We start from the raw sequence: 13,012 nt of genomic DNA, 5'->3' as shown, positions 1-13,012 counted from the left end.
CTTTTCTTTTGTAGTTATTTTACTTCTAGTACCTTACAGTATTATATAAGTAAAATGATTTGCCTTGGAGGAGGTTCACGCTTGCTCAGAGATTTGTAACGGTAAACACTACTCCAGTGAAGATGATTTTTGTAGCCCGTTCAGCCCGGCGGTATCGCATTGCACCAGCATTTCAGTCAATCCAATCAATGAACTTTCATGTCAAGGCTTGATTGAATAGGAGCTATCCACTCAAGCTTTCTTGTTACAGCATTAATGATGTGAGCAAAAGTGTATTTTTATTTCTATATCGAGCAATTACACAGGCAGTCATTTCCTTAACACTGCATTCAACGAGGCCATTTAGAAATTCATGTTCTGACATAAAAAAAGCATAATGTGGCTAGGATGCCTTAAAAGTTGGATTTATTGCTTTGCTAAACAATTTACTTGTGGTCTCAATGGCTTAACGGAGTAAATCTTGTTTACAGATTGTTGAGGTGTTTTCCAGATTTGGTGTGAATGATAGTCAACTTGGTTCACACATCAGTAAGTTAGCCAGCCAGACAAATAAATAAGTTTGTTGAACAAACATTGATGCATGTAACAATTTTAATCTGGTTCTCAAAGAAGCAGAGGTTCTTCCTTCCTGCTCCTAGTCATGCGGACTGATAACAACCGGGATGGGCATTTTTTAAGTTGCGTTATCACCAATCACCACTAGATGGCAGACATGTCTTAGGTGCAAAATCCTTGGTACGCTCATGTTCAATAACGTTAGGTGCAAAATCCTTGCTACGCATATGTTCAATAATGCTTAAACCTGGTGTGCTTTTATCATTTTCAGTGAGTCCTGAGTGACTTTCTAGTTTAGTTTGGCTTTAATTGTCAGGATAGGAAATACATCAAAAAGATACACACTGAGGTTACATATTTACAAAAATTGAAACGGGGTTTCAGATGAGATTTCAGACTTAAAATGCACTGTAACCTTTCCTGATGACCTCATTTGAGCTTGTAAGAGTGTATTTTAGGCTCATCCTAAAATTTCACCCTAAAACCTGCATTTTTTTTTTTTTTTAGTAACAACATCAAAGTCTTTGGCGCATTGGTCAAGATGACATGTCATTTCAGTTTTGTGTCTCGGACTGCTCGGGCTTGCAGTTATTGAGGCGAGAGCAGGTAGCCAGGCGGTTGCCTTGCCAGTAGCCGGCATCCTGGCCGTCATGGCAACGGCACTTGGTGCATGAGTCCACCCAGACAGGCTCACCGGCGGGAATCACTCGGCTGCGGGATGAGTCCAGGTAGCAGTTTGGACCTGGTGGGAGTAAAATGGCCAATTAATTATGCATAATAATTAATTAATAATCTTGACACATATGATAATTTTGTCAAACCTGAGTATTTCCCAAACTCCTGATGAACAAAGATCAACATGATTTTTTTCCCCATTTTAGACAATGGTCATTTTGACACTAAATGATTGTGTTAAGTTTAGTGATATTTTTTTCCCCCTGTGGCAACATGCTGCCTCTCACAGGTCAGACTTGGTACTGCAACAGACATCACTCCCGAGTCTTGTTTTTGCTGGTCATCTTTCATGTCACATTTTAAAAAATGGCTGTGGACTCTCACCCTCCTTGCACTCGGGGCAGCACATGCCGGGCTGGTACACTGGGTTGACGCACGGTGGGGGCGCGCAGTCGGCCACTAAACAGCGGGCGATGCCATCGCTGTCGCACGTGCACTGCTCACATTCAGTTGGCTAGTAAACACAAAAGTCAGGAAGATTTACACACACACCAAAACTGATGTAGAAATACCTGAGCATTATTGTTTTCATAAATGTGTCCATCACTTTGCCTCTCACACTTCACGATTTCTCCCCATAAAAAAAGCTATATTTTTCATTTATCTTCATATTATTAGTATTAAATAGATACTAGGCTGTTAGAAATCCACAGTGATGAAGCTTTCACACTTTTTCCAGTTTCTGAACCACTGGATCGCACTGCAAGTGAAGTGACCAGTGACTCCCACTTTCAACAGGGGGCGTCATTTGCTGATAGGTGCCAACTAGGTCCAGTTTGCATGGTCATTTTTTGTTTTCACTTTTCATCTTATTCCTACTTTGGAAACACAATATTTGTTTTTTCTTAACTTTTATAACTTCTTTTGCCAATTATTATTATTGTTTTATTTTTGAATGGTATTATTTTTGAATGGTAATTGTATTATTTTTTTCACTTTTGTTATAATTGATACTGAATTCTCTTATACCTTACACTTATTTCACATTATTTTAAAACTATTCAATCGACAGTTTTATGCATGGTGTTTTTTAAAATGTTAATTTATTGAATTAGATATTGAGTCTCAATCTTGACATTTAAAATGTTCAAGAAACCTTATTTGAAGAGGGAGAAAACAAAAATTATACTTCATGGTCTCGGAGGCTTACCTGAAAGTTTTGCCCCAGTTCGTAGACCACCCCCCGGTACTCGCAGCCGATTCTCTCGCAACGGGGGCAGCAGTCGCTGGGGTAGTGGCTCACATGGATGCACGCCGCCGGCAGGCTGGTGCACTCAGTGCGGGCACACAACGAGCCATCTGCCGTGCACTCGCACTGGTCCGAGTCCAGGAAGTACCACTCCCCTACGTAGTACACACTACCGTTGGCTTCGCAGGTGCTCTCCTGCGGTGGTGGCTGCTGCTGCTGCTGGCCGACCATCGAGAATCCCAAGACGGCCTGGGCGCACAGGACCACCACCAAGAGGAGCTGGCTCGACAACATGCTTCTCAATCAGAGTTGTGAAAGTAGTCCAAGAAGGTTGAGTGGATTGTTTTTTTGACCCTGCTTGGAATATTTGTCACATTGTTGCAAAAACCTGTTGACTAAGTTCCAACTCTTTTCTCCACCAAGAGGATTTCTGATGTCTGGAGCGTTGGTGGAAAAGTGGGTGGAGGCAATCGGGGAGTAATACGGTATACTCCCCCAAGTGCTCCCTATTCGTGTGCGAGACATTGGTGAACAACACGTTTTGAACCCTCGTCTATCACACTACTACCTTACAATGACGCAATCAAAGTGACAGCAGCTTCTGACGTAATATGAAAGTATTAGAGGTCTAAATTTGTTTCGCCATGAAATCACCTGAGAGGCCGCAATCACGAGATCTCGCGAGGATTCCATCCCATAGCAACCGACATGTTAGCCTTGGATACCACCGGAGTCGTGCTCAAGGCAGATAGACGGTGGGTGTCTTTTAACACTTTTTCATACTCTATGGAGTAAACACACATTATACATTCCAATGCATTTGAATTCCTTTATTTTGGTTGTGTCAAGTTATGAACTGTGCCTACAGACACGTCACCAACGTCAAGTTTGTCGTTAGCATTGGCTAGCTACCCTGAATGCTACCTGTCAGTCAACACTTTTCAAACAATTACATTTATAGTTTTATAGTTTTACTTATAAAACAAACGCAATCAAACATAGAAATAAAGACGACAAATACTGTAAAACACCAAAACAGTGCAGAGGCTCAAGAATGATTAAAAACCTTCAATCAATGCATGTAACTTTACTCATATAAGATGAAGTTTTTCATTCTTCAGCCACAGACTGCCACCCATATGCAGTCTACCAGCGGGAACCAACCTTGGTCCCCGGGTCCGTCTCTGTGGAGCCTGATTATTGAGCATGTCCCAAGATCTGAGATGCCCAAGATTCATGCCACGCTGGGCTCCTCACTGGTTGACACGTACACAGAGCTACACGCAGAGGTGATAAGAATTTATAAAAATTGTGCAGCAAGACGTGCAGACAGATAACATAACAGGGCTCACAGTCACATATTCATAATCCTCTGTGATGAACAGCTAATATTAGTGCGGTACCGATAAGCTAAGAGAAATTAAGACATCTCAATTAAACTCATATCTGAAGGTACCGATGAATTGTTCCAAGCTCATACTGCGACAAAATCTTGCTTTATTAAATACCACATTAACATTCCCACCGGCCATGTGTTGACTATGATAGAATGTCACATTTGGATTATTTTGTATTCTATTTTCTTTCCTTCTGCACTATACAATTGCAACAAATGCATTTTATTCTGTTCTAATAAAACAAAAATAAAATGAAACTACTCAGCATCTAGAGATGCTTGATGGCGAGGGAAGAGGAAATGTTTCCATGTTCCGTTATGCTCCAGCTCACCTGTGACACTAATGATGATACGCCGTATAGAAAATGAAAATTGCTTCTAATGTAGTGAAGAGCCAGCGCGCTTTTTTTGTCACCATAAATTCTGTTAGAACACTACAGTTAAAAAAAAAAAAGGCAAATTATTTATTGTCCTTTGAGAATATGTGTCTGTTTTTTAATAAGATTCCTTCTCCAAATGAATCAACTTTTACACACCTCAGCAGTTAAAGTAAAAGGGAAAAAAATACTTTTGCAAGAAGCTTTGTTGAGCCGCTTATACTCAGCAATTACAAGTCCCAGACTGCCTAATAAAAGCCAAACTGGGTTAAAAGCGGCACCACCATCCAAATGTAAGCCGGCCAGACATCAATATTTACACAAGGGCCCGCTGAACTCTCCCTCAGCTTTGGCTTGTTGACCCCACTCAAGAGAGATTTGCTGTACTGATGACGAGTCTTGATATAAGTGGGTTGGGATCACTTCGGATGATGGATAAAAGGAAAAGACCCCTCTTTTCCTTCGAGGAACCGAAAATTGGAAACTGCCAGAGCTGGGGTGATGAACCTACGATAACATTTGATCTAGCCAACCATGAAACTCTAAAAACAAATCACGCCTCAGAATTGCTGTTATAAAACGCCCAAAAGCATTTAACCCACAAGTGCTTAGAAAACTCTCTTTTGCAAAAGTATTGGAACAGCGAGGCCAATTGCTTAATGCTGCTAGACTGAAGGCAAAATATAAAAATGAGAGAAGTGCTCAGGGATCAGATGCATGAATTACAAGGTCATCTTTAGTGAGCAAAAAAAGAATGCTGGCCGTTGGGAAGTTTGAGAGAACTCTCCTACGACCAGTCTCAAAGTTTTGCTCCCACCCCCTGTCCACAAACATGGAAAGTGGTGTGATCAACACAAAAACCAGAGAGATCTCTATAGGTTAAAAACAAACAACTCTTTTGAATGTTCTGAAAAAAAAAAGTAATCGCCCTCACACAACTCAATATGTGGCCCCTGTGTGATGTTGAAGATTGTGATAGATATCCCTTCCAAAAAAAGCTCATGTCCCTATGAGGCATAAGAAAATGTCTCATTCCAAACACCAGACACGTCTTGTGTGTCTTTTGTGCTTTCTGCCATCCGCTCACCTCCATCTGTTGATTAATGTTAGTCTCTCTCGGCAGTCAGCGCACCAACTGGCCTGAAAAACAACCCGGACGAATAAACAACCAATACATGATTAGATGTTTAATTATTGACCTATTTTTCTCAAGCGCTTGACAAATAATCCTCATAAACTAATACAAACTCGACAAAAAAAGCATTTTAGAAAAACCTCTGTAAAATGTGGTTAAAAGGAACTAAATTTATTTAAATTTATTTTAATTTACCTAACTATAATGAAAAATGCCAAACTGAATCGCCCTGGCACTTGCGCACACACAATCAGGGGCATATTAGATCCTCAATTATATAATCAAATTTAATGGCCTTTCACATGCAAAAGACAATCATTGGCGACGATTAAAGGCCTGGAGAACGGAAATCAAATTAGAACGATGCAGGGGGAATCAGTTCATATGCAAATCATACACGCTTACACACACACACGCACATACAGAGAGTGGCTCAGCGAGTCAGAGGGGTGGCATGACGGCAGGCTCATCCTCTCTTGATAAGAATGGAAAACTCAAATGTTGTCGAGAAAATTGTGTATATGTTGTTTAGCTCAGACAATGTGAGGTGATGGCCGGCTCAGGAAATCTTGTTTCCTACTCAGGGCTTTCCTACTCTGTCCTCTAGAATGCTGTTGAAAATATTCAGAAAAAATGTAATTTCGATCATGAGAAAACTACAGCGAACAAGTTAGCCATTGTTACACATTTAATTGGCAGACAACATTATAAAAAATGGATTCATGGATGCTCTCCCTGTGACTGCAGCCTTGTTTCCATGCACAGGCGTGAAAGATTGCTCCCTTCTAATCATCCCACTGCAGACAAAAATAATATTCACAAACCTATTACAGCGCTCCCTGATTCGGGCTCCATTTTATTTCACACGAGTGACTAATTAGCCTACGATTGCTTGACAAATGTAATTATTGTCTTTTTTTATCTATCAGTTAACTACAATACTGAGAGTATTGAAGCGATTGGATTTGTGCTGATTGATGGGGGCCAACGTCGCTCGTCACTGTATGCTCGCTCTCACAGGCAGTCATGTGGTACAAAATATGGCAGGACAGCCAACAGGGCGGGGCCCAGTTCTCCCGTTCAAAGGGCCCCCTGGCCGACCCGCCGGTGATCAAGGAGCTCGTGAGGGCCGAGGTCAGGATGCTGCTGGAGAATCTCCAAGAAAAATTCCTCAGGGAGGGAAGGTTGGTGCACGTTGTCACTCACAAGCTGCCTCTTTTCACCCAAAAATGTTTGAAAAATAATTTCCTGTGATTTTCTTTATATTGGTAACATGTAGGAATAATAACATTAGGTGTCTATTATTCATATTTTTTTTCCACTTTTCTATTTAGTTTCTATTTGATTTAACTTTATTTATCAAAGACACATGGTTTTTCATACACAGCCCACGATGTAATTTGTTGTCCTTATGTAGAATCTGGTCACATTTTTTCTACTTTAATCCAAACAATAATTAACCACATTATTCAGTTTTATAGACCCATGGATGAGAAACATTTCGCCACGAGACTGCCTTGATAGTCTTGAGACGTTATCGTATAGTGCACATATCCAAAGCACCTTGTGCCAAATGTAGCAAATCATCTCTAGAACATAACAGAGTCCCTCAATGTTCACAGTAGACATAGTTCCATACAGTTGAGAATTCAAGTGACTTGCCAAAAAAAGTCCCAAAAAAATGTCCTCCATTTGTAGACTGTCAATATTTTTATGGGCAGACTTTATTCTCACCAGCAGTTATTTCTGTGACCACTGTGGATTTTTCAACAATATAGACGCTACACTTTGCTTTTTTCTTAGTTACAAAGGAGACACAGAGTATAGGAGCAGAATTGTTGCTATACAATAAGTCACTTACTAAAGTGCAGTATAGCGCTGGATTTTAGAGGCGTCCTGTTAATTTATTGGATTGAATATATGGGCATGCGCTAAGTGGCCGGCTAAAAACACATCTTCAAAATGGTGTTCGGCTGTGATAAGTGAAGAAACGTTTGGTGCAGCTTTTTAAGTGCTCACACTGACATCCTTGATACTACGGGTCTTTTATTTTCTTTCTTTTATTTTTTATGAAGGCATTGTTATCAGTGTTGTAAAAATCTAAGGAGTGGTTATAAAACATCCTAATTGCTGTTTACTTTTTAATTTCTCGCACTAATGTCAGGGCATTCGACGGGCAACTAGTTCTTGGCAAGCAAATGGCTTTTATTGGGAAACATAGAGAGTTGTAAACCTGCTCGGTGTGTGTGTGTTTGCTAGTGCGTGTTAGTAATTCTCCTGGCAACTAAATTGTTGCTGGCAGGAATGTTGCCCTGTGTACCCCTTCTCGAATAGCCCAACACATTGTTCTCTCTTTTTCCTTTTAGTATTCATTGTGCGACTATTTATTGCTTGTCAATTGCCTGACTTCCTTCCTATTGCTTTTTTTTTTTTTTTAAACTGTGTCCATTCAGCTTTTCAATTGCGGACACAACTTTTTTAAATTGATCTGTCTATCATTCATCCATTCATGGATTTTTTTTAATAGCGTTTTTCCTCATTATGGTCATGGCTGAGATGGAGGCAACCTCAGCAACACAATTCTTAAGTGCATTATAGGCTCTACATTTTCTATAAATATGAACATGAATTGTTTGTCTCTATAATGTACTTTTGCTTGGCATTTTTTTAAAATCTATTTTCAGTTTAAAAAAAAAAAAATGTTTTGCCCTGAAGCACTTACCAATTCAAGTTCGAGCAGATCTTATTGGATTTTCAGAAGTTACTTTCAAAATGGTTTCAGTGTCATTTTTTTCCACTATAAAATGAAGACTTACTCCTCCACATGGTTCCAGATAGCTTTGTGCACTTCCAAGGCTGAAATTATATCAAGTCCCCATTGACTGGGAGAAAATCAAGTTCATTGTTATTTACTGTGGGAATCTTTGCCAGAATATAGTGATGCCCCATAGGCTGTGCCAGCACAGATCTTGTCTCCCATTAGATTTTTTTTTTTTTTTTTACTAGTATCACTGTACATATTTGTGTGTGTCTATAGGTACACACTCAGAATGTTGGTAAAACTGACCCATATAAGATAATACAGTGTTTCATCTTTTTTCATTAAGGTCAGTTCAATATTCTGTCGTTGCAAAAGCATCAAGCAACGCAAGTAAATCTTCAAGCGTTAATATTTTTCCTGGTGGGGCCTATTTGTTGTATAGAGGCGCAATATAATTACCCGGTCTGCTTCCCAGTAGCAGTTAGGGCAAAGGCCAACACCATTGAGTTGCTTGACGTCATGCCCGTGGGAGCCGTGGGCGGCAAATGTCACATTTTTTTATTGTGATTGGAGCCATTTCTATGAGAGCGTATGCGGGGGGTGCCTTATAAAAGTCAACTGATTTATCTTATTGGACTCCTCATGTGTGGTCCTGATGAGCGAACCAGCCATCCTTTCTCTCTCTCGCTCACATACACATACACAGACACACACACCAGTCAGCATCTGTGTGATTTGTCTACGGGTAGAAAACACTCATTTTCTCTAATGCAGGGACAATAAAACCAAGCAGGCTGTTGGCTCGCCTGTGGCTGCCTGCTTTAGTTACTTTGTTTTCCTCCCCCAAGGAGTTTCCTGAATATATGATGCCACTGCTCAACATTTCCATTTAAAGGTTTATGTTAATGTTTACAAGGTTTGTAATCATGGCCAAGATTCTCTATTATTGTTTTGAGAGCCTTGCTGCACCATGAAGTAGCAGATGTTGTCTTGTCGTTGCAGACACGATGTGGAGTTCTTAAGTCGTTACAATGCCAAGACTGTAAACTTTGCCCTGGGTCGCCTTGACATCAACAAGCCCAAAAATGAACTCAGGTGTGGGCGAGCGACACTGCCGTACAACACCTCTCGTTATGTAACTCTCACCTTACCTTTGCGTTTGTGTCTCGAAGCTCACTCTCTTCCAACCAGTCGAGCATCGAAGGAGAGATTGAAGCGATGAAGGACAAGCTGAATATCATCGACATCAACAGCGTGGTTCAACATCTAAAGTAAGTCGCAAAGTTGTTCGCCCTTAAGAAAGCAATAAAGTGGAAGAAAATTTACTTTGCACTACTCATTATTTTTTAGTTATAAACAGTCCTGACATGACTACAGTGCAGTGTTTTTTCCTCGTGCTGCCTAAACATCATTGGCTTTATGCTGGACCGGCACCTGAATAATGAAAATTTGCATATAATTTACACCAATTGAAATGCATTGAGAAAAAAAAAAAAACTAAGCCCAAATATTTTCAACGCTTTGATTTTCTCATGCTGCACATCTGTTACATCTGGGAAATTGTAGGTTTACGTTGTGTAGATTGTAAATGTAACACTGATGTTTGGAAGTGTCAGGAAAACATTAAGTCAAAGCATCTTGTGTTTTTATTTTGATTGGACTTGATTGCTTGTTAAAAACTGAGTGGAGTGTCAACCCATTTTCTTGCCTCAATTCTCCCCACAGCTGTCCCAGACAGCTTTTCCCCTTTTCTCGCCTCCTTCACTCTCCATCATTCCTTTTCTTCCTCCATCCCACGTGTAGCAGTGCGGTCAATGAGGCTACCTTGGAAGTGAGCCTGTTCCCCTCTCTTTTCTCCCTCCCTCTCTTTCTCTCCTCCATTTCCTGACTTGAGCAGAACAAAAGAGTCCATTGTGAGAAAAGTGCATCCAGAGCTGGACCCTAGACAGCAAACGTGCTTATGTAACTAGAGAAGGACGGCCGCTTCCTCGGGAAAACGACTTACTGTATTTGTCCTTGCTTTGTTAGGCTGTCTTCTCCTGCCTGTGTGCAACTTTTTAATAGAGACACATTTATAGTGTGACTGGGGACCTGCAGTTTCCTTCTTGACCTAGATTGTAGCTTTTGTCTCCATGGATTTCTAATGAAAAACAACCGCAGAATGTCTTTAGTCTTTGAAAAGATTTGCCTGTCATCTACACGACGTAGCTAGCTCAATACCTTACTGTAAAAATACCTTCCTACCTCCCCTGATTATCTACTTAGACACCTTCCTACCCATTTATCGAATTTTGTGGTTGAAGCTACTAAAGCAGGCACTCACACATGAGTCACACACACCACATTGATGCATAATTATCGGTGCTAATCATTTGCAACAAGACAGGTTTCATTTTGAAAGTATCACCAGCACTGATGCTAAAATCAATTTAAAATCCTATAGACATGCTAACAGTACATTAGCATCAATCTCCAGGGGTGACATCCCTTCAAATAACAATTCGCACACATGCAAACACTGTGGTAACCCATACACAAAAAGTAACATAACACTACTCAAAGGTACATATTCTTCCAAGCTGTAAAAAAAGGAGTTATAGTAATCAAGCTCGATTGCAAATGTCTTCTCCATAGTAATTGAGCTCAATTCCAAATTTCTTCTCCAATCTCATTGTGTGTACTTAGCATATGCATGGCACCACACTGCCCCCTAGGAGGCCAACACACACACAGCACAGTACCCACCCACCGATTATTACCTGTACCTGCTACCTACCCATTTTGTCAAGCTAAACTATCATTGTAAACATTTGCAGGTCTATCCTAACTGAAGAATGTACCGCACTGAAAGCAAAAGTACAGCACATACAGGTAAGAAAGGATGAAGTTGATCTTTAATCCTCTTTTCTTTTTTATCCCAAAAGCCTTCAACTATGTGTGGTCAGTAGTCATATTTACTGTATTGCTGTGAGGCATATGAAACCAGCATCAATTCATAATGTAAAAAGTGTGTATTTTTTCCTCTAGTGCCTCACATGACATTGTTACATGCTTCCGACCCCCGCTGGCTAAAGGCAACGTACAACTGTCATGTTAATGTATTGTCCGGTTTATGATTTATTGAGGCAAGATGTAGCCAAAGTTCGCGTCCCACTAGGGAAAAAATATAGTGCGTTTTTTTTTATTTTTATTAAATTTCTATATTTGAAATGTTTGCTTGTGTGCATGTTCAATCAGCACACACATACACACACTGGTTTCCATTTGCGCTGACCGTGACTTTCTGAGCGAAAATTATGATGGAATCCTCCTTTTTAAGCGTTTAGTGGTCACATGCATAAATTCCTCTCCTCTCTCCCTGTTTGTTATTTTTAGCCCATTAACTTCCTCTTGCTCTTTCCAAAGACCTCAAATCATTTTAGTATATTTACCATGTACTACTGTCTTCTGTAGTCACAAAGCATACTACTGTGTGTGCAATTAACAAAACATTTGTTCCGTGTGATTTGGAGGAAATGATCAAAAAGCAGTGCAGAAGTGAGGCTAAGGGCGTCATTAGTGAACCAACCCTTGCAGGTACGTGCGGGAGGGACATTTGGGCCAATGCTACCATCTAGTGGCGTATTGACGCTACTGGCTGGAATTGAGTCTCATGTACAGTGAAAAAAATCGATTTTAATGCTCTGAACTTCTTTTTTTAGAATTGAAAGAACTAAGAGGGGCTATTCAAAAAGACTTTGAGCTTTACCCCTCGCCTCCCTCGCATGTGGCAGAGAAACCTGTGAGGCCAACCTATAGGTAAGTATGGGAGATTGTGGATATAGGAAGTAGTCATTTTTGCTTAAATAGTAATACATCCCAACTCTCCCATTCCTAGTGAAGGAGAGACATTAAATTTAACGGAAGAGGTCTTTAAAAGTCCTAAATTCAAGCCTGCAATATACCCTGTTATCATGATCATCTTAATGACATCAGACTTATATGATCACTTCCTATACCCATGGCTGCTATTTAACCTAACTAAATAGTTCATTGATGTCTATTTGTATTTTTTTCTTCCCATTGCTGTGGTGCTCAGGTGCAGACTGTCAACAGGACAAAAGAACTCTGATAAAACCTTGTACACATTAACTTCTACCTCTTTCCGAAGGCCACATCCTCCCTCCGCTCCACCTCACGTGAACTTTTGTGGTTCTCTAAAGCCAATTGACTCTTTGGAGAACACCTCAAGGACTTCCCATCAGCATAAAAGTGCCACGACAGCGTCTCGACACAGAAAAGTCCGCCTTAAGACCACCGCCAGCGATCCAGTGGTGATGGAGCCTTCGCGCTTGGAGGAAGATGACTCAGATTTCCTCTGGCGTCTTCTCACCACCACAGATAGCTCACCCTTCTTCCCCACACAGTATCTCCAGCCTGGGTGATTTATGGACATAAGAAAGTTATCTGAAACACTTTGTGCAGTGAAAGATTGCAGTTACAGTAAAACAAGGAAGTGTGGACAAGATGTGAGCCAATAGCAAAGAAGCCATCGTGTGTGTCCGTCAGTGGTAGTCAGTGTGTGAACTCAAGACAAACATGGATACCGTTTTTTACCAGGACTTTTTAAACAAGTGTTTACAACCCAGTCACTTCCGCAAGGATGACAACTCAGCCATCCAGCTGATATCATCCAAGACTTTTCTTCTGGAAGTTCACTCTGGGGTGAGGAGCACTACAGATCAATTTCATTGTACTCATGTATGGCGAGTTATGGTGCATGTGCATAATCTGGGGCGTTTTCGTTCATGTTTGGTTCCCTAAAAATGTGTGTTTACAAAAAAGAAAAATTGTCCTCGCAGCATTCGGTGCTGGGCTCTACTAA

At 40.6% G+C, this 13,012-nt stretch overlaps 2 protein-coding genes across 4 annotated transcripts; one reads left to right on the top strand and one right to left on the bottom strand.

The window, feature by feature from the left end:
* Positions 1 to 261: 261 nt before the first annotated feature.
* Positions 262 to 3,181, bottom strand: LOC147046506 (von Willebrand factor C domain-containing protein 2-like). The gene is made up of 3 exons (XM_085929852.1): positions 2,441 to 3,181; positions 1,615 to 1,744; positions 262 to 1,297 (listed from the first exon to the last, which is right to left on the bottom strand). Exons 1-3 carry the CDS (start codon positions 2,771 to 2,773, stop codon positions 1,110 to 1,112), a joined length of 651 nt encoding a protein of 216 aa, XP_085785978.1. The 5' UTR covers positions 2,774 to 3,181; the 3' UTR covers positions 262 to 1,109.
* On the top strand, positions 2,611 to 12,580 carry ccdc24 (coiled-coil domain containing 24). 3 transcript variants are annotated; one of them, XM_085929846.1, is made up of 9 exons: positions 2,611 to 3,234; positions 3,601 to 3,768; positions 6,408 to 6,571; positions 9,151 to 9,243; positions 9,321 to 9,419; positions 10,965 to 11,019; positions 11,661 to 11,724; positions 11,850 to 11,946; positions 12,299 to 12,580. In XM_085929846.1, exons 2-9 carry the CDS (start codon positions 3,619 to 3,621, stop codon positions 12,570 to 12,572), a joined length of 996 nt encoding a protein of 331 aa, XP_085785972.1. In that variant the 5' UTR covers positions 2,611 to 3,234; positions 3,601 to 3,618; the 3' UTR covers positions 12,573 to 12,580. The 3 variants fall into 3 exon arrangements, with proteins under 3 accessions (XP_085785972.1, XP_085785971.1, XP_085785970.1); XM_085929845.1 differs by having other exon boundaries at positions 2,613 to 3,234; positions 3,607 to 3,768; positions 12,227 to 12,580; XM_085929844.1 differs by having other exon boundaries at positions 2,614 to 3,234; positions 12,227 to 12,580.
* Positions 12,581 to 13,012: the final 432 nt, after the last annotated feature.

This window comes from Syngnathus leptorhynchus, chromosome 14 (assembly GCF_054491065.1).
Source record: "Syngnathus leptorhynchus isolate UIUO chromosome 14, UIUO_Slep, whole genome shotgun sequence".
Classification (NCBI taxonomy): domain Eukaryota; kingdom Metazoa; phylum Chordata; class Actinopteri; order Syngnathiformes; family Syngnathidae; genus Syngnathus; species Syngnathus leptorhynchus.
Note: the sequence above shows the minus strand (reverse complement) of the source record. Positions and strands in the feature narration are given on the sequence as shown.

Excerpts from the sequence above, each read along its gene's own strand:
- LOC147046506 (XM_085929852.1), bottom strand. The coding sequence starts at position 2,773 with ATGTTGTCGAGCCAGCTCCTCTTGGTGGTGGTCCTGTGCGCCCAGGCC. Across the intron at positions 1,745-2,440 it reads AACTGGGGCAAAACTTTCAG|CCAACTGAATGTGAGCAGTG; the intron begins GTAAGCCTCCGA and ends TGTGTTTACTAG. Across the intron at positions 1,298-1,614 it reads CTGCCCCGAGTGCAAGGAGG|GTCCAAACTGCTACCTGGAC; the intron begins GTGAGAGTCCAC and ends TACTCCCACCAG.
- ccdc24 (XM_085929845.1), top strand. The coding sequence starts at position 3,619 with ATGCAGTCTACCAGCGGGAACCAACCTTGGTCCCCGGGTCCGTCTCTG. Across the intron at positions 6,572-9,150 it reads AAATTCCTCAGGGAGGGAAG|ACACGATGTGGAGTTCTTAA; the intron begins GTTGGTGCACGT and ends TTGTCGTTGCAG. Across the intron at positions 11,725-11,849 it reads TAGTGAACCAACCCTTGCAG|AATTGAAAGAACTAAGAGGG; the intron begins GTACGTGCGGGA and ends TTCTTTTTTTAG.